The sequence below is a fragment of the Cuculus canorus genome, chromosome 13, assembly GCF_017976375.1.
Source record: "Cuculus canorus isolate bCucCan1 chromosome 13, bCucCan1.pri, whole genome shotgun sequence".
Classification (NCBI taxonomy): Eukaryota; Metazoa; Chordata; class Aves; order Cuculiformes; family Cuculidae; genus Cuculus; species Cuculus canorus.
The window spans coordinates 2,218,450-2,245,320 of NC_071413.1; the positions used below are offsets into that span (position 1 = coordinate 2,218,450).

A 26,871-nucleotide genomic window follows, 5' to 3' on the forward strand; every position below is an offset into this window, starting at 1 on the left:
GCAGCAGCTTAAGTACAGAGGTTATAAACGGTAATCATTAAACCCATTCTCAGCCAAGAAGCTTTGAGATAAGAACCACAGGTAAACCAATAGTCCAATTAGTTTATCTTTAAGAAAAAAAGCCTTTGTTCCATTTGACGGAATGTTTGTCCAGTACCTAAGGAGTATATTCCATAGTGAGAGTGAGCTGTGATTTGGAGAGTCTGTTTTGATGCATTTATATCGAGCAATTTCTGATTTAGAAATGCTTTGGAAAGATAATCTCGAGTAATTGTCTTTTTATGGGTGCATTAAAAACATCTGTCCAGATGTTAGTTGCATCCTGAAAAAACAGTTGATGTTTTTATCTCAGGAAGGTAGAGAAGTGTGAACAGAAGTGTTTCCTGTGCTTCTCATTGCCTGGAGGCAGCAGAGTGATCGCCTCGTTTGCAGCTCCAATGAAGTTCAGGGGTTTGTAAATGTTTAAAAATCTGGCTTTAGTGGAAAAAAAAGCCATTCTCTATTTCTCTCCAGTTGCGTATCCAGGAAAAGAGGGATTGTTATCCGAAACGCTTCCTTCCTTCCTTCTGGTTGGCCATCCCTAACATTCTTGAGAAAACCCTGAATCAGGTTCATTGTTTTGGTGATCACAGAATCACAGAATCACAGAATCACAAGGTTGGAAAGGACCCATTGGATCATCGAGTCCAACCGTTCCTAACACTCCCTAAACCATGTCCCTAAGTACTAAGTACTAAGTGATGCGGTTGTGCATCTCCTTTCCTCTACACCCAAACCAGCAGGTCCTGATCAACCTGCTCTGACTTGAGCCGAGGTTCACCTTTTAACAATAGATTTAGCTGAGAAAAAGCTGCAGTGGTGTTAAGTCACTGCTGTGAGATATGTTATCGGGCGAAGATAACACCTCCTGAATAAGGTCACAGGATTGGAAATAAGACCAAGCTGTTAGACCCAGGTATCAACAAAGCTGTAGCCTCGGATGGTCTGACAGTTGTTTCCCTCAACCTTCTTGTTGGAGCAGGTAGGCCTGAGCACCAGGAATTCCCGTGCTGTGTGATGCTGGTGTAAATCTATGACTACAAATGGACTCTGAGAAAAGGTGGCAGAGACTGACACGGGTTGATCTTTGCTGTGCTCTGTGGTGGTGAGGCACCGTGCTGCGAGGGGCTCTCCCCAAGGCTGGGACTGCACTGTAACGGCAGTGCTGGAAACACGGCCAAAGCGCTGGCGTTTCGACTCTGTGTCTTACTTTTTCCTTTGTTTTGTTTTTCGTTTTTTTTTGGTTTGTTTTGTTTAATTCTCACTGAGATAAGGTTAAGCCTCAAGAGAAGCTCTTACATTCTTAACTTCTTGTTCAAAAACTGCCTTTTGAACAAGAATTGGACAAAAGTGCTTTTTTCTCTACAGATAAAGAGAATAAAGTGAGTTAAAATTACAGTTTTCCTGAAAGCCTATGAAAAGCCAGATATCATCAACTTATTCATTTTTCCGCATCTTCTACAAGGACTTTAAAGTATTTTTCATGGTAATTGTGATGTTGGTTAAATAAAGTTTTAATGTCCATCAATTGCAGCTGCCTCCTTTGGGATCTGATATTATGTAAAGCACTTCTGTGTTCTCTGTAGCTGTTAATTTGGAAATTAAGATTTAGAACCTTCTTCTCATTGCTGTGTTTTTCCTGATGTACCACAGAGACAACTGAAATAACAAACATGGAAAGAGAAAAGAAGGGGGGGAATCATATTGCAGAGCTAACATTGTCCTTGAAAATGAAGCAGACACACCTTTCACATCATCACTACCCTGGAATCTCCCAACCAATAAAGCAAAGATTAAAAGAAAACAAAGTATGCTCTCTTTAGCTCCATATTAAGTAAAATTTTGCTTAGGAATTTTTTATCTTTGTAGATAATATCTGAATTCCTGGACGGATGGATGTTCTGCACAGCTTGTGATGGTCTCAGATGTCTCTTCGTGCATCAAATCTACACACTCATCTGTTTTTTAAGGTAATGTCAAAGCAGCTCTGAAAATACCTTGCTGGAGTTCTTGCCTGAGCAACCAGTCTCTTTAGTCAGCCTGGAATGTGTATTTGGAGCATTCCCACCTTTCAATAGGTGTCTGAAATCCCTGCCCATGATGTGACCTTAATGAGCCTCTGTTTGCTTACAGAAATGGAAAAGTATCTGTATTTATTGTCTGGTTTTGGCTTAGGGGTTAATCTTGAGATGCTATAAGCTTGTTAAAGGATGCACAAGTTTACCAGCAATCCCTCTTTTCCTCAGCCATTTAAGGGAAAAATAAACATTGAGTTCAAGGATTCCATTGGGATTTTCCTCACAGACAAGAGAAATGGCATTTTACAGCCATGGGAAGACTCCTTCCCTCTCCAATGTATACATAGATGAGATCAAAAAGTTCAAATTCCAAGGGGCTGCAGCAGCAAACACTCTGTGGGCTGGTCCTGGCTAACAGCGTAGTTTGAACCTTTTCAAATGCTATTTACTAATTAAATCATAAAAAGTAATTTTCAACTTTAATTCAGGAAATAGCAAGGGCACAGTCTATAAATACTCCGTTTATTGTCATTAGTCACTAATAATAAAGGTTAATGTTTGTTAGGCTTGGTATTTACTGCTTGCAGTAATGCACCAGTTCTGCTTTGACCAATACTTAAGCAAATGGTAAGGATGGTTCAAACCTGCAGGTTTTAGTTGGAGCTTAGCACTATCTCTGATGGGAACTTTCCTTTTGCACCTTGCTACCTAACAGGGAACTTAATTTTCATGGGAGGACCTTGTCCGTTTGCTTGCACTTGCTTCGAATCCTACCTCTAACAGGTAGGAAGGAGTCTCACTATTGTTGGCCCTAAATGCATTTTAATTCTAATTGCCAGCGTCCTGGAGAGGAGAAAGCAGGCCTTTTTGCACACTGTATCGATGCCTGGTTGTGTGACTGCATTGTGAGGGCTTTGAGTCTTGTCAGTAGGAAAGACCAGATGGCTCTCGAGCTCCTGATGAGGTGGTTTTGAAATACCTGCATTTTTCCCTTACTGAGTTCCTGGTTACAGTGTGGTTTGTGCTGCCACTGTGATAAATAAGACTGTTGAAAAGATCTTTGCTGAAGGTTTTGCACTGGACCTGCCTGTATAGTGCACATTTTTCAGTAAGACACAGATGTTTTGTGTTGTGTTTTTTTAAGCACAGATGTTCAGAGACTCCTTGTGAACTTGAAAATGCCACTGTTCTGTCCCCAAGACCACAAAAATCAAGGAGTCTCTTCTTCAGGATATTCTAGAGGAGTTTTAATGGCCTCTGAAGAAAATTAGAGGTGTCCCTATGCATGGCAGGGGGGTGGAACTGGATGATCTCTAACGCCTCTTCCAGCCCAACCCATTCAATGATTCTATGAATTGTTCCTTTTTCAGAGCCTACGTTTTTAACAGTGTTTCAGAGCCAGATCAGAATTAGTGATTTATCCAATACACATCCAGCTCCACTTCTTCTCCGTTAAGGAACAGCATCTCACTTTGATCTCTCTTTTGAGTTCAAAATTCATCAGTTCCTCTGGTGTTTCCTCAAGGAGGCATTACCAGGTGGTAGTAGTGGAAAAAAAAATCAGAGCTAAAAAAATCTGGAGATCTTGCTAAAAAACTACATTTTTAGAGGTCTGAAGCCTGCAATGTGCATCTCTTCTTCTAGATTCGAGCTGGCTGACGCTGTAGAATATTTACCATATTTATTTACATTAGATTTGTAGAGTAGGATGAGTGCTCAGAGCTCTCTGCAATGGAAGAGCTGTGCCTGGCCAGTGCCACAAACTCTGAATTGTTTTCTCAGTTTCTTGATACGAAACGAAGAATGCTCTGTGCTCCTACGTTGTTCTGAGGAAGGAAGCTGCAAATACCTCACTGGTTCCATTTGCAAACTGGAAGCTGCTGTGCCCGGCAGGATGGTGCAGGACATAGGAATTGGAGGGCTCGGTCAGCAGCAGTCAAGCTAAGATAGTCTTGGAGCAGGTGGGGAACAGAAACGAGTTAAACTGGCATGGAGAGAGGTTTTGTAGAATAGAACAGTCAAATAATTTCTTGAGAATAGTGTCCATAGTCAATACAGTATCTACAAAACCAGGCAAAGTAACATTTTTAAAAGTCTCATTAAGGTCTGGGTTTTAAGGCGCGGTTTCTTTCAATACCTCTGTATGAACCAAGCTCTTTTATTTTATTATGCAAAATTCCAACACATTCACACTTGAGCGTGTTTGGAACTTGTTTCAAAATACAAGGTGATTATTTACTTGGAAGAGGGCAGTTAATTCTTCATTTCAGCACTTTAAAGATGCATAAACATTGTTACCTTTGCACATGGGAAGGGTGTTCTGCTGTGTGTGTGTCTGTGTAGTGCTGCAGTGCCTGGCAGTCACAGATGGCACCTCCCACGGCAGGATTCGGAGGATTCCTTCATTACATATCTTTAATGAGAGACCCAGCCAGCACCTGCCAGCAGTGGCCCAGTAAATCCACCTATAGGGGTGTTTTTCCACAATCCTAGATTTTCTGTAGGGTGCCGAGAGCTGCACCAAGCATGGGAGAGAACTCAGAACAAACGCACCAGCTCCACAGACATAACAGGATCATGAAATGCTTTTGTGGTTCCTTAGTTATTGTGTGTAGAAGACACCCTGCGAGCTTTGCATTCCTGCTTATCTGGCCAGCAGAGAGAGAGCAGCAGACCTTTGTTTGTCTCTCCCATTGCTGCAGGAGGGCCAAGCTTTGAAGGTTTGCAATATCCTTGTAATGCCACAGAGCACATGGTAGCACTTTAGGTAAGGAGTTCTGCATGGAGCTGTGTGACCTAAGCTCAGTAGCCTCTTGCTCCTGGATTCTGGATTGTGGAAGGCAGTTGTTTCACAGCTCAAGTCACACCTTTGGTACTTGTTCCTGATGCTATTTTCTTCCATGAACTTCATCCCATTACTTAGTGTGGCTTAGTTCAAAGGTTACTTAAGTAATTTATTTTCATCCTTGGTGTTAACAGAGGAGTGAAGAACGATTACAAGCTTTATATCTCCCTTGGTTCTCACACATTTGTGAGAGATCTGTAACACTGTGTTTCTCAGGAGTTTCCGCCAGAGATAATCTGGCAACGTGCTGTAGGATCATTGGCTGTCTCGTGGTCTTGTTTGTCCCAGGACTCAGTTCTGGGGCTGTTCGTATCTGCAAAGCGTGCCCTATTCTAAAGAGGAGCTCGGTGTGCTGGAGCCGATGGCTTTGATCTTAAAGACCATTTAATGATTTATGACATTGTCATAATGTCCATTCAGAAGGATCACAAACTGTGAGGACAACTTCTCTGACAACCGAAGCTTTAAATACTAAGTTTGAACAAGAGCTGAACTCCTGCTACTTCTGAAAATGATTGTGGTTACAGTTCATGGATCTTAAAGCAGGGTAACAGTAACCCCTAAGTCAGAGTAGAGTCCTGTTGTTTAGGCACTGTACAACATCAAAGCCATCAAATATTGATTGCTCCTGATTTGGTATCTTATCAGCCATGCAGTTCAACATCATGAAAATGCCTGTTTCCCATTGGTAGGGACGTGCAGGTTTATTCTCAGCAGGCAGGAGCTCTTTTCACTGCTTCTAGTCAGCTTTTTTATCAGAAAAAAATATCTGCAGTGATGGTAAAAGGCTGCATCTGGTCCTTGGCGAGTGCAGCGCTGTGAAACATATCTCCCTTGGCCGAAGTGTTCTCTGATAGATGTGGGGTTTAAGTTAGGCTAATGCAGAATTGTTTATACTGGCTAAATACAAGGCAGCTCTAGTTCTTGTGTCTGTGCTGAACAGTTTGAGTTAGAACTAGTTCTGTATGCTTATGGAGCTATCCTTAGTACATTACTAAAACGCAGGGTATAAGAAGTAGTTTTCAACTACTTTTTTTAGTGCTGTCTTGATCCCCTGTCCTTTTGACTGCATTATTTTAGATTATATAGGCTAAAATATAATTTTCATACCAAAAGCTGAGAAATAAGCCTGTGTGCTTCTGCTCGGGATTGCAAGATGATTGAAGTCGTGTGACCAGTGGGGAGAACTGGCAAGTATTTAGTAGTGTTCAGAATGCTTGCACACACAAACTGATACATGGTGAAGGTGGAAAAATTCACATTCATCTTTATAGTGAAAGTAATGCCCTTTCACCTTTGGTCTTCGGAGCAGAATTAATCCTTAATTAAACTTTAGAGTGATTTAGATTGGTCTGTGTGACACTGTTCTCTTACAGCAATGTGATATTGTTTTAAAGGGAAGAACGTGTGCCAGCAACTGGTTTTATTGGTTCAAGTCCTGTCCTAACGTGCCCTGCTCACTTCTGGGCTCAGTGGGCTGCGGCAGAGCTGCCTGAGCTGGGGTAGCACAGCTCCGGAGGGCGGCTGGAGCTGATGGCTGAGATAAAAGCATGCAATGTTGCCTTGCCCGGTCACTTCTTGCGCAGCCCTCAGTGGCTGAGCCAGAACTGCCCATCACAGGCTGTCCCTGGTATTTCACACGCAGTGGGATGCAGCTGTTGCCCAGCCTTATTTGCCTGATACCCCTTGCTTTAACCTGCCCGTTGCTCCTGCTCTTCTGGTGAAGCCAAGCGTGTTTCAGGAGCACTGTGTGTGTCACGCTTACGTGACGGGAACATGAAGTTCGGCCAGGCTGCCCAGCGTGGGCATCTCCCTCCCTGCCTGTGCTGTGCCGGTGTTCAAATGTTGCCTCATGGGCTGCATCTCTAGGAATTAAGCTGCAGTGAGAAACTGATACCGGAAGAGAGAGCTGGCTGTTCATTCAAAAGGATGGCTCTCATGCTTGCATGATGGTAGTCGGTAGTAATAAACAATAAAAAGCTTTGTTTTCCACATTCTAACCTAACCCACTTAAACAAGAATATTTATATATGCAATGCCTGTACTTTGCTTTTTTTAATCCTAAAGTCAGTGGTCTGCAGTAAACATTATTTCATGTACATTTTGCACATAGAAACATACTAAAACCAGGAGGTTTAGCGCAAGAGGAAAACCATCCAGAGCCTAAGCTTTATCTTTCATCAGAAAGAGACTTAAGGGAAAACCAGTCCTTTTTAGCTGTTCAGGAAATAGAAAAATCAGTTTCTCTTCTGACTGTCAGAAGGAATCAGAGAGAAGCACCTGGCTAATCATTAATTCTGTCTGTACAATACTTGACACCCCTGCAAGTGTGTTTGCATTTGTTGATTTGAAACATTTCCAGGATTTTACTGTCCAGGAATGTCTAATGGGCGATGTGTACCCTGAGATTTAAAATACCCTTTAATGGCATTTTTTGCTGTGCAACAAAAAGTGGTCCTGAGCCCTAAGAAAGGATGCTTTCATCCATGGGACATCATGTTTTCTTGATTGTCTTGCAAACTGAGTATGGCTAATCTCCCAGGGATGTGATTAAATGTTAGCTCATTTAAAGTTTAACATAATGTTTTAATGATATGCAAATGAAAAAGCAAGTGTGGCATTTCTGAAGGTAGAGCTTGGCTGCCAGGGTGCTGTCCTTTGGACCAAGCGTTCAAACCCGCTCTAAAGTGAGAACTGTGAGAATGGGAAGCAAGAGTGGCAGCAGGGGAATTCTAGGACATTCAGTTTTGTGAAATGGCAGAACAGTTAAGCCAATACCGAGCGTTTTGAGAATCTCACTTCTCTTCCTGAGCCATTACCAAAATGACAGTTTTTTTCCTGTGAGGTTGTTTATCTTAATCTATTTAAAAGGGCAATTAGAAAGAGAGAAGACTACGTAAATCATTTAACATCTGCCGTTCCAAGGTTGTATTTGCATACAAGATGTTATCTTGAAAAATATGACATAAAATAGTTCATTTTCAAAACCTGCCTTCCAAACCACGGAAAGCAATGCGGGTAGGGCTGTGTGTTTTTGCTGTTCCTTTGGGATCGCTGTCAACATACATTTGAGCTTGCATGGGAATGAGGGGAGTGTGCATGTCTGTACAGTCTGTATGGGACTCACCCTTCCATTTCACAAGCATTTTCTCACATGGAATGCAGGCAGGACACAGGTTCAGAACAGCCCAGCCCCTCCCTACCCTCCCCAAAAATCCCCACCAGACACTTCATATCATGTTATTTAAGACTGCTTAAAAAGGGCTTCTGATGTATTGATTGTTACTGCGAGTCACCAAGTCCTGAAATAAACAAATTGGAAAAGCCAGGAGAACGAAGGACTTGGAAGACGTACCTGTCGTTAACCATAGATCACAGTGCTGGGTTTGTCAGAGTCCTGCTGCAGAACACTGAAGGCTTATCCAGGTCAGCTGGTGAGGTTGTTGCACTCGCTTGATTCCCCGCAAAGGGAAGTCATTGAAGTACATGTTAAAATCCCACTGCTGGTGGAACTCCTGTCTATTTGACTTGGCTACCTTGGTGTTTTCCCTCATCAGGGTGGAACTGGAGGGCACAAAGATTTGGCAAGTGCTTTGAGAGTTTGTAGAGTCCTTGGCTTTTCCCTGTAGTGCAGAAACTGGCTTAAAAAACAGCGCTGAAAATCAGGGGGTGATGGAGGTGGCTCCCCATCCCTCCTACATAACCCTGTTCTGCTGCTCCCTGGCTTTGCCCTGAAGGAAAGCACCTCAGGAAAGCAGGAAGCTTTTTAGACACAAACTGTATATATTCTTTTTGGGTTTCTGCTCTTTTCGTTAGCTTTGGCTAAAGCAAATGAGATTTTTCGTTACTTCTAATGTACAGCTAACATAGTTACAAGTTTTGAATTACAGTTTTCTGGTACCGTTCAAGTTTTGTTAAGGAAATGAAGCAAAAGCAAAAAGCTGACCCCACAAATTGTCCGTAAGTCCAAAATCAAGTCCCTTCATACCCGTATGTGCTGTTGCACCGCAGATGTGCACTACTGTGAAAAAGCAGCGTTATGAAAGCAAAGGCTGGCACTGCTGCAGAGAATGCTCCTGGGGAAAAAACAAGTGGCTTCTGAAGCTACTGACTTTGAAGTGGAATGAGAAGACAACCTGTAGGAGGGGGGCATCCTCTGCTGGCATCCTGTCCCCTTGGCAAAAAGGTGGGAGAAGCTTGCTGACCCCGGGGCTCCGGTAGCAACTGGGTAGGTAGTTGGGCCCTCCGGGCACCACCCATGACAGGAGGAGGAGGCTGGCTTGGCTGCTTCACAGTCAAATCCCACTCTGTCCTGGAGAGAACGTTCTTTGCAGACAATCTGATATTTTCTTGGCAGACAATAAGGACATCCTTGCATCTTGGGAGTCAACATGCCTCAGCAACAACCACAAGACACTTTTCTCAGCTTTGATCATTCTCTGTCTATATGTGGTGATTTGGGGAGAATTTATTGAAATTTGTCCTTTTAATTAGAACACCTATAATACAGGCATATGATTTACCATACTGGAGGCTTTCTGTCTTGCTGCTCTCTTGCTTTTTGGCATGTGTCTGTGCTAGAAGGCCAAGCTCACTAATTGTTTATCTTATTAACTGGCTACTTGTCTTCTTATGTTAATGTAGATCTGTACCACATTTTGCCTTATCAAGGAATAGCCTTTCCTTCAAAAAACAAAAGTCATGTTTCAGGCTAGATTTATGCTATGGTACAGCTGGAGAATGGGCTGTTGTCATTTTGAAGAGGGTAAATGTTCTACTGCATCTTGTGATATTGAAAAAAATCAAATGAAGGCACTGACTTCTCTTTCTCAGATGAGATGCGTAACACATCTTTATTCTTCTCACTGAGATTCTTGTTGAATTTCATTTTTAGTAGAGGATAAAGGTTTCACATCACAATAGCTAAAATCATGCCCGTAAAACAGGTCCTTCTGGGAGCTTTCATCGAAATGTGGCTCGTAATCTGTGATGGTATTCCAGAAGTTGTTCTTCCCCAGGGATTTATGTAAGAGCTCTCTCATTCTCCTGTTTTCTTTGGATGTGGATTCCCAAATGGTTTCAAGTTCCCCTTCCACTTTCCTAGAAAAAAATGAAGAGAAATCTTAACGTTAGCAACACTTTTCAGGAGTCCATAATCCAGTGTGTGGCTAAGCAGGTATTAAACTGCCTGTAGGTAGATACCTGAAGCTGATTAGATAATCTAATATACAATATATTTATTGTATGTATTTACCTTAGGTGTTTATACAGATATTTTGAATGGAAACATTACCAGCTAGATAGTTTTCTGGGCTACAAATCGGCTCTGGGATTACCAAAATATCTGTTCACTTTCTCGCAGATAGGTGTAACAGGCTACGTAGATGTTTGGATCTACCTTGGTAAACTACTTTATATTACCACAGTACTTGAGATGGATAAAGGAACACGAGGAAATCACTTTATAGGCTTTATATGAGCACTATCAGCCTGTGTTAGCTGGTTGTATTGATTTTGTTTTATAAGAATAAAAATGTCTTCTTTATTAGATCAGTGTAGAATTCAGCTGACTTCTCGGTGACATCTCATTTTTTTAATCTAGATTTTTTAATATAGTTATTAAAGTGGCTGCTGAGATGAACCAAAACACAGCTTGAAAGATGAACATAAAAATTAGTTGTTACTTTTAGAGTTGTGTTCACTATATTATACTCTAATAAACAAGACATCTCCTGGTGAGGTTTATCTTGTGCCTGTTCCCATAAACCACTTTTCCTCACCATCACACTGTTAAATGGACTACAGTGTTGTAGTTCCAGGTAAAGGTCTTGCTTCTTGGGCCTTAGTTGCAAGTATTAATTTTCTGTGCTTACAGAAGGTAATTGAGACTGAAAAGGAAAAAATTATTTAGTATAACTTCTGTATGGAAAGCGTAATCAACAGTTTGAGATGGCTATGTTACATCATCTCACCTACTTTGGGGCTAGAAAGGGAAATTTTCAATGATCCATATTATGGGACTTTGAACTATATTCTATCCTACACTGAAGAAAACCTCTTTAACTCACTGTTCTCTGCTAATAAGAAATTTTAACATGAGCCCAAAGGTGCAAAAGGTACTTTTGTAATCCTAAATAACCACTTCCAGAGAAATGTAGAATAGTAGAAATACTGAACTGGGATGTTCACCCTACAGTTCCCAGCTACTCACACCTGCTTAATAGCACTGGGAGAGGGTCTGTGCTGATATAATGTAGATAATACCACACCCTGTTCTTCCATGGTCTTGAAATCTATTGCTACACAACAGCAGAGATGATTTGCAAAGTGACTGCTTAATTACCTCTCCTCAGCTGTAAAACCTTTCTCCTGTATGCTGACAATGTGAATATGCTATGAACCTTATCACAATCAGAGGGGAAAATACCTTTCAAGAAGTCTATATTAGAAGGATAGTTCAACGCTGACAGTCATATAATCTTGTATCGATCTGTCAAATTCTCTTTTTTTTTTATTCCGTCTGTAGCCAGTTTGTGTCACTTATTAACAGAACTTTAAGGCAGATTCAAAAGGAAGCCCATCACATGCATACTCATAGATTCCCTTAATTTCTTCCTATTCTGAAAGCTGCTGAGGAGTGCGGAGAAGGAAGTGTTCAGCCTTTGGTAGAAGGTGCTATTAAATAATTAACATCTATCTTGATTATTTACAGGCCTCCCAAATCACTGAAGACTAGGCTGAGACTGATAGTCTTCTTAAGAAGTCTTGAGAACAGAAGTAGTCATCCAGAATAAATTCCTCCTGCAAAGTGTTTTTTGGAGCTGGGAAGAATGGAATCAAGAGGGATGTTCCAGCTTTTTCAGTATAGCTAAAACACAAGTGAGAACAGACACCCAGAATTTTCCATGTGAGGCTCTGATGCAAGGCCAGAGCTGGCAGCTGGGGGCAGTTGCCTGCCTGACCTTTTTTTCCCCCTCAAACCAAATGGATTGCTTCCGCCCACCACTGTCTTACCTCTTCTGCTGCAGCACTTCATCCAGGGTTTCCTGCTTGTCTTGCAGCAGGCGCTGCAGCTGCTTCACTTCTTGCTGGTACTGAGCAGTCTTCCCAGCAAATTCCTTCTCCTGCTCAGTCATTTTGAGACTGATATCTCCAAGCTTCCCAGCTGCTTTCTTTTTATATACCTGTAAGAGTTACAGAGAACAGGAAAAATATGATTATAGGAGAACTACAGACACCTCACTACCAACAAAAGAGCGAGCTAAAGATATACTAACTTGCAGTTTAATCTTTTGCATCAGCGCTGCCTTGCTGAAATGTGTCAGGCAGGTTGGATTATGAGTTTTTTTGACCTACTTGTTAATTTGAAGGTATTGTACTTTGTTTTGCTTATAAAACCAGTGTGAACAGTGGATACTTCCATGCATTTTTTTTTTCCTAGCTCTTCCCTTAGTTCTAACAAAAGGATTAGAAGCCTGCAGATTAACTAGTCACAACCCTGAAGTCTTTAGATTCCCAGAGAGGTCTTCAAAATGCAGAGGTAGGTGCTTGTGCTTGTGATGCTGAGGGAGGGTGGAGGTATACATGTTCCTCCTGAGCACAGGCTGCTCCGACCTAGCACAGAGGAAAAGCAGAGCTCAGGAGAACACCTTTCACCTCTGCAAGGAAATGGCTCCTCCAGCTCTGGACATGGAACCTGAAACTCTCTCTTTAGGGCAGGTGCCTGTAATTATTTCAGAGCACTAGAACTTCCCCTCTTTTAACACAGAAAAGGCTGATAAAGAAAGCAGCCAACGGTACTGGCACAATCCATTTTTTCTCTAGTGGTCACTGATGATCCAAGCCCATGGGAGGTCTGTGCCTGCAGTTGCACTCTGCCCGAGATGGCTCGGGCCTGTGGCTCCTACGTACCCCATCGCTGCCTCGGCATGCCTGCTCCTCGTTTGCCAACTGGAGCTGTATCACGTGCAGAATGGTTGCAAAATCAAAGGGGCACAAAGGGCTAAAGTGCACCATTTTCTGATCTAATGATTAGGGCATGGAACTAGATTTGAGGGATACACCATTCCGACCACACTCCTATGACTGATTATAACTATTAAACTATTTGAAGTGCATAAGCTCTCTGAGCAGAACTTCAGCAGGATGGGTGAAGAGAGCCTGGACTGCTCCGTACTTGCCTGTGGAAGCCAGGCCAGGTCAGGCCATGTTGCAGGCACTTTTAAGTAACTCAGACCTGTAGGCTAGAAGCTTTTCTCTCATCATAACACTATGCTCCAATTCATAGGACATCACTTTCTTATCTTGTATCCTGCTGAAATACCTGAGGATGGCTTAAGGCCAATGCAAAACACCCCCTTCTAAGATAAGAAATAGTGTAATGCTCACATTACTGATAGTCATATCACCTTTTCAGAAAATAAAAGCATTTTAAGTACTATTATCATGGGAGACAGATTACACCTAAATACCTCGAGAGGATTTATCCTGTAACTCAACATACAGGGCAGTCATCCAGTTTGTGCTTTTGAAACCCACTGAGTGGTGCTCCTCCAGCTGATATAATCAGGCTAATGAGACCTCTAACCTAACTCATCACCTAAGTAGGAAGCGCGTAATCTCATTTTTCAGCTTGCTGCTCTCTCTTTACATCTGCACGACTAGGTTTATTTTCTTTGTTGCCAATTCCTGGGCTGTTTTGATCCTTACAAGGGAAGTACAGAAGGAATTGGTCTCCGTTAACATAGCGGTGTGTGTTTGTGTTATGTGATGCAGGAGCAGCCACGTAGAAGTGCAATGTATGGAGACTGCTGATTTTGGGTAAACTTAACTTAGTAGAAAATAGCAATTCTTCTCCTTCCTTTTTCAAGTTTACAGTAAAAGCAATTACTGTAACACCGAAGATGTTAAGACATTAAAGTTTCAAATGTTATTTCACCCTGAATGCTGTTCTACTGCAATTGCACGCTATGCTTTGTGTTTTTGCAGACAGTTGTAAAGGTAACCTACAATGTATTCTCTAATTAGGGAGATGGTCAGACACTGAAAAAGACAAGTTGTGAAAATTATAACAATGATCTGTTTTGTTTTCTAAAAACTCTTTATAAAATAATAAGTCATTCATAAAAGCAGACACAGACAGACTACTGACTTTTCTCATTAACCCCCAAAACATTTACATAATATTTAGCTTAGAAATAGTGCTTACCTTAACTTTTTCTTCCAGCCTTCCTAAGCGCAGACTGCCTTCTACTATTTTGTTGAGAACACCATGGTTCTCGTTTTCCAAGCATTTGGCCTGCAAACATATAGTGCACGTAACTCAGTGTAACCATTACTTCAGACAGGGCAGACAAAATACATACACTGAGGAGACTAAGCTCTTCTGGTCTGAGCTCCAATAGTCTGAGGAACCAAGATGGAAAAAGAATCCTGAAAATTATTCTAATAATGGCTAATTAATAATTGACTGTAAATACTATCACACTAGCAAAACAATACCTTGAAACGCTTTTATTCTAAAAGGATCATAGCTACCGATACCGTGCTATTTCTCAAGATGTGTAGCTTCAACAATTAAAGCCAATCTCTAAAATCAGATTAAAAGACTTTTTAAGCTTTATATAAACCACCGCAGACCCTAATTGTGATGCAAGTTAAGGCTAATTATGTTACCTCCAGAAATCAGGGTAGTTGCTTCTAACCATTCTTCTAGAAAATCTTTCACTGCTCCTGTCCTATTTGCAAAAGTCTACTTAAATAGCTAAATCCTGAAACTGAAATGATAGTTTGCTTTTTTGATAATGTAAATTAACAATAAATTGTTCTAGTAGGATAATTTTGTAAAATATCAATTAACTCTTATTAATTGTTTAAAGATAATTACCAGAAACATAAGTTGATCCCGTTCCTGAGCGATCTTCTCTACCACACCAATAAGGTTTGTTAGATAGTGATGGGCTGCAAGTTCTTTATCCACTGCTTCCTCCAACTGCTGTTTCAATAGACCTATTTTCTTCTTTAATCTCCTATAAAATGGACAAAAAAAAGGAAAATCTTGAGATAAGGAATTAGTAATGGCATTAAAATAACTTGCATTGCGCATGCAGACCAATTTGTACAAGTCTCAAGCAATCAAAAACACTGTTAAGGATGTATTAGTTCAAAATATTTGCAACGCTGAAAGTATCATTTCTCACTGGGGCTGTTTTTCTTTCCAATATGTTGTGTGAGTAACAGCAGTAACAGCGATTCTAAAGAAAAATTTGTGCAATGGCTACAGGCGCATATCTCCTAAGAAATAAAACAATCGTATTGTTTTTACTTTTTAAAGTATTGTGAGCCCAACTTTGAACCACGCAGGTGCATGAGAAGGTCTGCAAAGAGGGCAATACTCTTTCAGGTGAGTACCCAAATGACTAATTGCTAGAGCTAACCACTAGCACTAAAGACATATTCTTAATTTGGATGCAAACACAGAGAAGTGTGCATGAAAAAAATATAAAGCTTCACAAGTTACTTTGCAACCAGACCTTTAAATGTGACAAAATGTGTTTAGGAAACATGTTCTTTCTGTAATAGGTAGAAATTACACCTTGTGGGGTTACAAAGAATACTTTTTTTTACAGATACTTCTGCTGTTATTTTTAAATGATACATATCTCTACATAAGAAAATGAGAACGTGATGTGACCTGTTTGTCTTTTGTGTTGTTTCCATCTCTGTTTCCAGGATCTTGTTGTCAGCCATGAAGTTATTTTTCTCCAAAAGCAGTTTCTTGTTTTGAGCCTGCAGTGATGCCATCTTTCCCATCAGCTCTTCCACCTCACAGCGCTTTTTCTCCTGCTCCTGTTGTAAATGGCTGCAACAGCATAGAGAATAGGCGTCAGGTATAGACCTGCTTCACTAAAATCCTCAGTTATGGCAAAGCACCCATGTTGGAAGTATGAAAAAGATACCTTGACAATGCTTAGTGTGCAGTGGTGACATCAGAGAGGTATTGCAATCTCATGACAAATCATGAATGAAGTATAATACAAACAAAATTATTCAAATAATTCATCCTGACTGCACTTGAAATAGAATTTAAATTATAAAAATATCCTTTATAGTCCAAATGTATTCTTTTCCTACTTTTTTTCAAAAGCATTACTAGCAATGCCAAAAGAGAAGGTCTGAGAACTTCTCAGGAAGGCACCTACTGAGAAACAGAAACTTTCATGATCCTCTGTGCAGAATTGTTTCTCTGTACACCACACAAACTCATACCTTTTTAAATCGTTCACCAAAGCAAAGTGCTCCTCCGCTGCTATTCTGCTATCCAGTTTGGCTTTCAGGTCCTCACAAGTAGAACGCAAAGCTTCCAACTGCTTCTGGTACTCTGCTATCTCTTTGTCTTGACTCTGTTTCTTATCTTCTAAGATTATGATCTGTTTAGTCAATTTTGAAGCTTTTGGGAGAAAAAAAGACAACAAAACAAACCTGGGTACAGCAGAATTAATTCTATCACCTAGTAATGTTACTTGTGTTCAGTGATGCTTTGTAGGTATATAGAAAATTGCAAAAATATCCCAAAACAAAAAAAAACCACAAAAACCCAACCCTGCAGTACCATCTTTGGCGTAGTTCAAATGACTAGTAGCTCAAGCACTCTACCTTTTTGAACGTGTTGCCTGTGGCTGTCTTTCGTTTTAGCTTGTTGAATTTCAAGTTGCTCCATCAACAATCCGTTTTCTTCCAAGACCAGCTTGGCCTGAGTTTGCAGCTGCTGCCTGCAAGAACAACCAGCTTATAAATCAAATGTAACGCTAATATTAACTTATGTCCAAAAAAAAAACCCCACAACTGACTTCCAGCAGCCTGAACTCATAAAATCACATTTGAGCAATATATTAAAATAATATTGAAAGAAAATTAAAACCCCTTATTGAAAGCAATGCCAGAACCCCAGGTAAGCTTATTAGAGATGCGAACTCACAACACTCAATAAGGAAGTGATTTTAAACAATGTTTGAAATCTTTGACAAACTGAAGCAAAAATTCCCTACAGAAAGAAGGGAAAATATGGATGTATATATTAGAATTGTAGCATCACAGAATGGTTGGGGTTGGAAGTGGCCTCTGGAGGTCATCTGGTCCTAACCCCTGCTCAAGCAGGGGCACCTAAAACCAGCTGCCCAGGACCATGTCCTGATGGCTTTGGAATATCTCTAGGGATGGAGAGACTCCACAACCTCTCTTGACAGCTTGCTGCAGTGCTCACAAAGAAACACTTTGCTTATCTTCAAAGGGAACCTCCTGTGTTGTTACAGTTTGTGATCCCCACCCTCTTGTCCTGGGACAGGGCAACAGGGAGAAGAGCTTGGAGAGAAGAGCCTGGCTCTGTCCTGACACCTTCCGTTCAGGCATTTATAGACAGTGAGAAGATCCCTCGGAGCCTTCTCCCCTCCAGGAGAAACAGGCCCAGCTCTCTCAAGCTCTTCACATATGACAGAATTAAAGCTACTCGATGGTGCCAGATGGCTGGGAGACAGCTGTGCTGTTCCACTGATCTGTAATCTTAAAGTTTGCATGCAATGAGCAAAATAACAAGTAGCTTTGAAATTAATTATTAATAATATGACTTGCCATTCCGTATGGGTAATGAAGTTGTTTTTACTTAATTGCTCATGCAGGTGTTCATTCTCCTTCACCAGCTCTTCAACTCGTACTTTAAAATTCTTCATTTCCTCCTGGAAGACAAAGGACTTCACGTAAAATTCTTTACAGGCAAATGTTGTTTTAATTTTTACATTGACAAAAACTTTTATAAATACATATGCCTGTGTGCCTTCTAATTCTTCTGTTACAGCGTATTATCTCACTGCCCATTCAGCTTTAATTCAGATGTGCAAACATAACTTCTAAATTGCTTCATCAATCTAGTAATATTTGGTTAAAAATAATATAGATATTTAAATTGTGTCACACTTCCTCGAAGTGTAATTTGAATTAAGCTGTAGATCCTGAAAATATGGATTTAAAAAACCTGAATTCTGGAAATTACTAGAGGATACAACACGTTTTCAGTAAGAATGACAGAAATTTGAATAAGGCAGGACAGTACAGTGAATTTACAGTAATATGAGTTTTCTGCTCATTTTATGGCTCAATTTTTTGAAGGAAATAAATTATTTTGGAAATCTGTGGCAGTTCTGCTAGAGGCAAATCACTCTTTTCCAAGGATTCAGTCAGTGAAAAAGTGCTTCTAAAGAGCAAAAAGAGCAGCCACTCCTTAGGTAACTAGAAATAAGTATTCTTCAACCACCAAATCCACAGGCCTGTAATGGGAAGAGTAGTTATACAGGGCACTGAATCCCCATAAGGAATGGCAATAGTAAGTTCTTTCCACCACTGACTGTGTTTAGGGTTTACTCCATTCAGAGAGCACAATTCTTGTACATCTCAGTGTAGCACCTGCTTCTACATCCAAACAGGCTGACAAAACCAAGCAAGCCAAGGAGGATGAGACAGCGCAATAATTCTGCATGGAAAAATAAGTAAAGCTTTTTAAACAGATTTATCAAAAATGTCAGTAATTTACTTCTTTAGAGCAGAAGTATATTTTCTTTAAATGGCAACTTGCCTCTTGTTCAAGGTTTAAATCTTCTTTTTCTCTTATTCTGTCCTCATACGCCAACAGAAGAGGTGACAAATACTTCATATCCAACTTAAAAAGAAAAAAATCAATCCGTGTAAGTCGACTATAAACCATAACCTCATATTTTATACTACTTCTCCTGCTATACAGTGCTGATTTTAAAAGCTGTAAAGGGTTTTGATCTACGTTTTGCAGACAAAAGCAGAGGACGTACACAAGCACAGACCACTGTACACCAAGTGATGCTGCACAAGCACCTAAGAGCACTGCTTGAGCTGCAAACTTTGGGAAGGACAAGGCTGAGTGCTGTACTTGCACACTTCACTGAAAAGCAGCTATTACTTATCACCATGTCTAACACAGCACAGCATGGATGCAAATGAATACAAAACCAGACTGAAACACTTCAGTGAATACAGTTAATAATAATACAATTTAGCCCAGATTCATTAGTAGTGGAAAGGTATTTTTACATTCTCAAATCTGCATCTTTAAAGCTAAAGACATACATATGTGATTCTTGGAAATTATAGAAAGACAGAGCTGAAGGAGGACTTTCCTATTTCTGTATAGTTCTGAATGACGAGGAATGAAAATTTAAGGTCTAGACAATCTAAGTGAAGATGGTATTTATGATACTCAGGGGAATGGTACTTCTACTTAATTTGCATTCAGTAGTTCAAGGTTGGTGATTGTCTGCAGATTGTAGCTTACTATAAATCCAACTGGAGCTGCACACGTTCATTGCAAAGCTCTGCCCTACATCTTTTTATGCAAGAACCATATAGTGTGTGATTGTTCAGAGTGACTAAATAACATCCTGAATATTTTGGTTCCAGTAAACAAATTCTACTACTTTACTTAGAAAGGAATGAACAGATAAGTGAAATTACTATTTTACTTACCAGCCAGGGGGGTGGTGGTCCTTCCATGGGTAAACTTTTCAGTTTTAAATGCTAAGGTAGATTTTTAAAAAGATAATGACATTATTTCCTGCTTTTTTAAGCACCAAACGCTGTCCACTACAGTCACAACTATTACCCCAAACAAGCTCATGTTTCTATTTACATGTGTTGCATACATAACACACACTGAACCAAGTCAGAACCAAGCAAAGTTCAATATTTTACTAATATAGGAAAAGTTGAACTTAAAGTTATACCTAACGATAAATGCTTACTTTAAAATTCAGAAAAAGCCTCTGCTATTTGTAGACCTTGTGGCAAATTTGGAATAAACAGTCTTAAAACTTCAAAGATTGAACTGAAACGTCCCTCTGTCCTTTCATTAAACTGCCTTTATAACTAAGATTCTCACCTCTTCTTGGGACAATGGCCTGAATTTAGTTTGATAGCGACTTAATTCTACATTTAAACGATGAACCGTCATTTTCAAAGAATCATTTTCATCTACCAGTTCTTGTGCTTGTTGTCTGAGCGAAAGTAATTCTGCAGCCACCTCTATTAAAGCAGAAATCCAAGAAGAAAGTCAAATCAAAATTCAAGAAATGTTCACAACAATTTGTTGAGTATAAGGAAAAAAATCTCAGTAAGAATTGTAGGAGAACTCTCAGAATATTGTAATGGAATAATCCTATGAAAAACTACTAACAAAAAAGCATAAAATTTCAAGCAACTGAGTAATTTTTTTCATGATCATGTAAGTATTCCTTGACAAAATTTCTATAAATGCAGAAAATACTGTTTGGAAACTACTTCTGCATAGACACTTGCTCACATCAGTGAGTGGAAACCTACTACTGCAGGAATAGGTGGTAAGAAATAAGAAAAATCAAGCAAGATAACTACAGTATAGCTTATATGTTTCTCCTACCTTCGCTACAGGACTTCTCCGCAGCTTCTTTAAGTTTTCTGTTTTCTTGTTCTAGTCTTTTCAGCTTTGATTGCTGCTCTTCCATTTGCTGCTTTAGTCCCTCAAATTGCTGGACCATAGCCTGGTAAGCCTTGCTCAGAGACCAGTTTTCTTGTTTTAGTTCCCTGAACTTTTCTTTAGTCAGTTTTTCCCGTGCTTGCCTGGCCCGAACAGACACATCTGTAATACCATAATACAATGTATTTAAATGACAGTCAGCCCTGAGTTTCAGCAAATTATAATCCATTTTTTCTATTATCGGCATTACGTATGACTGATACTTTATAAGACATAAATCAGCTCCAAGAAGACAAGGTCAGTGAGAATGAAAAAAGTGGATTTGGAAAGAGAGCTATACAGTGGAGTGGCTGCGAGTTCCCATCTCTTCTCTCAGACACCAAAAACAAAGTGTCGGCAAAGAAAGTGTCGGCAGATCTCCCTGTCTTTAGCTCGTGTGATGAGAGAGGTGAGGCAGAAATAACCCCTGCAGGAAGCAAAGTGTACGTGCCCTGCATAGGCTTGTCACCGTTTATATACATATCACAGACTACTCAGAACTTTCTTATCTCCTGTACAGCAGAAATACTTTTCCCACACCAATTAGGCTTAGAGAATACAAGCAAGAAAATGTATTTTTATATACATATGCACATTGTGAAGGTGAAGATTTGTAGTAAAGACATAGAAAAATCCACAGTACCTGGGGATGGTGGAGGCTTTTCACGTATCAGACTTTCAGCTAATGATTTTTCTTCCTAGCAGAAAAATGAAAAGAGACAATGTGCTCTACCAGTTATCCTTCCTGCAGTACTCCGAGCAGCAGCACTGTCAGAGAAGTTAAGAAACAGAACTCGTGAAGCAGGTTTTTTTCATATCAATAGAATTCAAGGTTGGATTCACTACTGACAATATACAGAATCATAGAATTCCAAAATGCATCACAAATTAACCTCCAACTAAGTCTTACCTTTAAATTCAAGCCAGGATGTTGGTCTTCTGTTAAAGAAAAACAGATCTTTTAGTCAATTAAAAATGAACATATTTTCTAAGTCCAGAAATTTATAACTGCATTTTGCAGCTCTTGATCAAATCCTCATGTCCTGTTTTCCTGATTTTAAAATAAAGGACAAGATAATTATGTATTAAAACTCCTGTGCAGGTTGGTCTTGCTCTCTTGTCACATTTTTTTTCTCTACAATATTCTGTTGTTACAAGTAGGCAGCTTAATGACAGGTCCAGTTATGAACCGAACATCCCATATCTGATTAAATTACTTAACAATTCAGAGCTCAGGTGATAACCTGAGACTGATGATCATGTTCAACTCTCTGCTCTGTCAGAAACTTCCTCTGTGACCTGATGTACAATTTTAAGACTCACTCTTAAAAGATGGCAACAATGATACAACTTCTCTAGAAAGGATAAATAATCCTGTCACCACACCACTTGATTAATTGCTGGTTTTGAGACATAGCATTTTTTTATCCAAGAAAAAGAACAAATTTATTTTTCCCTTGTAATGGTATTAAAAGGAATGCCATTTTGACTGAAAAATAAATTTATTTACCTTCCGTTTGCACGTTTGGCTCATCCACCAGCCCCTGAAACTCATCTTCAGGAGAAGGCGCCACCTTCTTGTCAGCATTAGTATTAGGAGATGGTGGAAACTCTTCCTATATAAAAATAAGACAGGCTTATCTAAATCGTAACACTGATAAAATAGCCCACATCTTGGTGTCTGTGTGAAACCTTTAGTGCAGACACCCCAGTAGCGTTTGGAATTGTAAGATAATAAATGATATGACATAATTTTTTTCTTTGTCTAGGGCTCTGTATAAGTAAAATCTGAACCTTACAATGATCACCAGGAGGTAGGAAACTCTGACAGCCATCTAGTAGACAGGGCAAGTATTCCCCATCACCTCCATCGGTCACAAGAGTCTAGGAAACTATCCTACATTTGCTTGTTTGCTGTGTTGTACCCAAACTTGCTCTTAATAAATGATCAACCATTTATCAACTATATCACACCACATTGTTTTCTCTGGTTTTCCTTTGTTCATCACATACCAGAATCCCATGTGATTGACTTACTCACTTTTTTTCCCCTCTCCTCCTCTCACTGACTGCTCTTTCTTCACCTAGGGCTGTTTTCTGATTTCTTACCTTAGAAATGTTTAATATTTGCATTACAATATTAAAACATGGCAAAGGAATAAATGCATCTGAAAATCTTACCTTTTTATTTTTGCAGGGAACAGCATAAATAGCATTGGTGCTAAAGCCTTCTCCCCTTTTCTCATTACTCTGACAGCTGGATTCTGCCTCTTTATCTGAAAGATAGGTATCCACTTCTTCATCTTCACCATAATCGCCTGATAGCTCCAGGGACTGTACAGATCTGTCACTACCATCAAGTTTCCAGTTGGGCCTGCAAACAGAAAGGGGTTTAAACCTGTTTCAGTGTTGCTTACTTTTCGAAAAAAACAAAAACTGTTAAAGTAGAACCATCAGTCTCACAAGATACACAACAAGTCCAGATAGCTGACAGACACCTAAGCCTGCGACAAGGAATCTACCCTATGCGTGTACTTTAAAATAGGTGATTAACACTGGAGCTACATTTTCTTCTCTCTCTTAAAGAAAATGCCAGATTAGCAATAGGCGGTTGCTAATTCTACCGAAAGAAAGAGTCTGAAAGAGTTATTTAGCACAAAGGCAATATCTGACATGTAATTCCATAGACTCCTCAGTGGTTAACTGTATAATTGATGGTCATTTGGCAGAAATGACATATGGTTTTCCTTGCGACGGCTGCACAATCTTCCTCTCCGAACCCAGCATGTGTGACATTACTTTATGAGAAATGGCAGAAGAACTGCAGACACTTCAGACCCCATTTATGATCTGGTCAGAAAAAGTAAGTAGCTGCACCAGCAGGAATTTGCTGTAACTCTTTGGTAAAACTGTACCACTGACAGACTCTATTTCTAATATAAGATACCAAACCAGAAAGCATACACTACCCTATCCTGAGCTCTGTGACTGTTGCATATGGTTCCAAACATTCTTGTTCCACATCAGTGGAATCACTTTCAGAAAGAGAACGCTGCCGAGGCTGAGGAATAGCAACAGTGCGCCCTGTTAGTGTTGTTGCAAGGATGGCTGCTGCTAGAGCCGACCTGGAAGAAAACAGAATAAAGCAAAGAAACAATGTTGATGTCTTCTATCTTTTTTCCCATTGCAAAACGTGTTCACTATTTAAGCAAAGCAAAATCTTAACAGTTAATAAGCACAAACACCACCAAAAGTGCTAAGAGACTAACTCCTGAAATAAAGCACAAAACTGGGCAAGCTATTGTAACGCAAATATCTAAGAGTAAAGTACGATACCTATCAGTTTTCCCAAATCACATGCATGAAAATCATGGAATATACTGAGTTAATTCTCTACATTAATATTGATAATTTACAGTATTTAGCATTCACTTTAGCTGCAACAATACTACCTGGCATTGTGTTGAAAAAGTGTTCCGTGTTTTAGTATTTTGTCTCCTAGTTTCCATTATTCCCTACCCTTAACCTTTTACTGATGACTCTGAAGCTGTTTATGAACGCTGACACATCACAAACTAGGGCAAGCCTAAGTAAATGGAAATGCCTGTTTGTGGGATGCTGTGGAGTACAGAGAAGGGCAAGATGAAAAGTGAAATACAAGTAGGAACAAAGATAAAAGGAGAGAAACCATCAGGATTGTAACAGGAATGACAACAACTGGAGGTCAAAAAGGAAGAAATGAACGAGGGATGAAGTTGGAATGTTACAGACACCAGAAAGACCACAGAAAATAACCAGAATAGAACTAAGCATAGAGAAAACAAAAACTGTGAGAAACTACAAATGAAAAGAAAAATAAATTTGTATTTTCTCTTTATATAACTTGCCTATGTAGTTAATTCTGATCCAATCCAACATGGTCTTATGTGCCAGTTTTTAAAGTCCCTGTTTTTTTTAACGTGCAATAAAATGGCATGTTAGTAACATTTAATTTATTCTTTCCAGATGAGTAAAAATTTCCTACTCACAGTACCTGAACTGCTACTCTAGTGCAGCAGCCATATTAAAAATGGCCTATTTATCTTTAACTGACTCAGATTTACAAGAAGGAAATGATTTATAATCAGATACGTATTCATAATGGTCGTTGTCCTAATTATTTATCGTGTTTAGGAGTAGGAGAAAAATAGGTATCACTAAAGTTCAAAGAACAGAACCGCCCTAAATAAAAATACATTCTACTTATGAAAAGGTTTATGTCAATACTGCAGCAAGGACATGCAATTCTTCTAATCATGCTATTGCAGTTGATGAAGTGAAAAAAAAAACCAAACTCAAGACCTACCTGGGCCTTTCTGGAGAAGGGTTTGGACTACGAGGGGGAGGGGTGCGGGGAACTGCAGGTTTAGGAGCTATGGTAGCGGCAGGGACCAGGCCATGAGCTATGTGTTTCTAAACAATTTAAAATAAAATTAGTTGACAATGATTTTAAGGATCACAATGAAGAAAACACAGAATTGAACATGCAAAAAAATAACAACGCAAAATAATACAAAAAGGAAGAAGAATTACATGCAATTAATGAAAAAAGAAGACTTGAAATGGTTCCACATTTAACTTTTTAAAATGTCTGAACAGCTGCTAATGAAGGTTAGAAATGGAGTTTACATAAGGCCCATGAATGGAGGCTCTCCACCTACGATATCACAATCCACAAAACCACAATTTTAACTTACTCAAGTTTGGGTTTTTTCCTGTATGTATACAAGAAACAAGGAGATCACCTCAATCACCCATCACCTGCAGACAGATGTTACTTTCTAATGGAGTGAAACAGGCCAAGTTTCTGCTATTTTTGCTAGAGAGATATATATATATATATTTGCATTTATTCTTTATTGTTTTCACCAGGATAATGAACAAGTGAACTGGGAAATATTTCTGGATTTGCAGGAAGCCACATCAAATAACTGAATGGCACATTACAAAGCCTGTCTTTTCACTCTGCTTTATCTTGCCAAGGTGCCTTCCAGGCTGCAGCTCTGGAATTCTGTCTGGCTTGCACCATTTTCTCAGTTTTGGGCCTCTCACTCCAGGAAGGACAGTGATGGGCTGGAGCATGAGAAGGGGAACAGAGCGGAGAAGGGTCTGGAGAAAAGGTGTTATGAGAGGCGGCTGTGGGAACTGGGGTTGTTTAGCCTAGAGAACAGGAGGCCAAGTGGAGACCTCATTGCTGTCTACAACTGCCTGAAAGGAGGTTGTAGTGAGGTGGGTGCTGGGCTCTTCTGCCAAGGGACAGGATGAGAGGGAACGGCCTCAAGTTGTGCCAGGGGAGGTTTACATTAGACATCAGGAAAAAATTCTTCACGGAAAAGGTTCTCAGCCACCGGCAGAGGCTGCCCAGGGAAACGGTAGAAATGAAAATAAAATATTGATTTTCCATTGTTGTTTTACTGTGGGATCACAGCATCCTTTCACCCCACCTCCGCTCCTTGGCAGTCATAGTAAGACATCTATAGTCAACAGCTTTAAGTGAATAAAATCGTAGAATCATAGAATCGTTTGTTCGACAAAGCCCTTTGAGACCACTGAATGCAACTGTACCCGTCCACCACTGATTCCCCCCCGAGCAGCTCATCCACCCGTCTGTTTTAACCCCCTGCAAGGATGGGGCGGCACAGCTCCTCAGGGCACCCCGAGCCGGGGCCTCCGCACCCTCACAGGAGAAGGCCGCTCCCCAACATCTCATCTCACTCTTCCCCTCCTTCAGCTGAAAACCGTTCCCCCTCACCCTGTCCCTGCGCCCCCTGACCCAGAGCCCCTCCCCGCCCTTCCTGCAGCCCCTTCCAGCGCTGGAAGCTGCTCTAAGGTCTCCCAGACCCTTCTCTTCTCCGGGCTGAACCCCCCCAGCTCTCCCAGCCCCCCCACGGCGGAGCTGCTCCAGTCTCTCACTACCCCCGCACCTCCAGACCCGCTCCCCGGGTCCCCGATACTCACGAAGGCGCCGCCGCGGCCCCTCCTGAAGCGGAGCGCCATGGCTGCACGGAGGGACCCGACCCGGCCTCGCCCTCCGCCTCCCCGCGGTGCGCTGCGGACGCGGCCCCGTCGCGAAGCGCCGGCAGCAACAGCACCGCCCATTGGCTGCGGCTCGGGGCGGGCCGCGCGCCGCCAACCCGCGCTCGGCTCGGCCCCGCCCCTAGCAACGGCCCCGCCTCCTCCCCAATGGGCTCCCGCGCTCCGAGGCGGGGCCTTTCCCCAGGGGGCGGGGCCTTTCCTCAGGGGGCGGGGCCTTTCCAGGGGGCTCTGCCTTCCGCAGGGGCGGGGCCTACAGCGAGTGGGCGCGGACGCGCAAAAGGGGCGGTGTCGCTGCTCGGGGGCGTGGCCTCATGTGGGGGCGTGGT

At 40.9% G+C, this 26,871-nt stretch overlaps 1 protein-coding gene and 1 long non-coding RNA gene across 2 annotated transcripts; one reads left to right on the top strand and one right to left on the bottom strand.

The window, feature by feature from the left end:
• LOC128853470 (uncharacterized) lies at positions 1-11,910 on the top strand. The gene is made up of 3 exons (XR_008452008.1): positions 1-81; positions 1,909-2,009; positions 11,615-11,910. It is a non-coding gene; the product is annotated as an uncharacterized LOC128853470 (long non-coding RNA).
• On the bottom strand, positions 9,763-26,604 carry CEP89 (centrosomal protein 89). Its single transcript, XM_054078555.1, has 19 exons — positions 26,468-26,604; positions 24,816-24,922; positions 23,440-23,595; positions 22,652-22,844; positions 21,981-22,086; positions 21,381-21,409; positions 21,114-21,168; positions 20,375-20,593; positions 19,859-20,001; positions 19,447-19,497; positions 18,527-18,610; positions 17,526-17,633; positions 16,558-16,669; positions 16,171-16,351; positions 15,596-15,763; positions 14,789-14,930; positions 14,111-14,200; positions 11,917-12,086; positions 9,763-10,002 (listed from the first exon to the last, which is right to left on the bottom strand). Exons 1-19 carry the CDS (start codon positions 26,504-26,506, stop codon positions 9,765-9,767), a joined length of 2,391 nt encoding a protein of 796 aa, XP_053934530.1. The 5' UTR covers positions 26,507-26,604; the 3' UTR covers positions 9,763-9,764.
• Positions 26,605-26,871: the final 267 nt, after the last annotated feature.

Excerpts from the sequence above, each read along its gene's own strand:
- CEP89 (XM_054078555.1), bottom strand. The coding sequence starts at position 26,506 with ATGGCGCTCCGCTTCAGGAGGGGCCGCGGCGGCGCCTTC. Across the intron at positions 15,764-16,170 it reads TTGGTGAACGATTTAAAAAG|CCATTTACAACAGGAGCAGG; the intron begins GTATGAGTTTGT and ends ATGCTGTTGCAG. Across the intron at positions 14,201-14,788 it reads GGGATCAACTTATGTTTCTG|GCCAAATGCTTGGAAAACGA; the intron begins GTAATTATCTTT and ends ATATGTTTGCAG.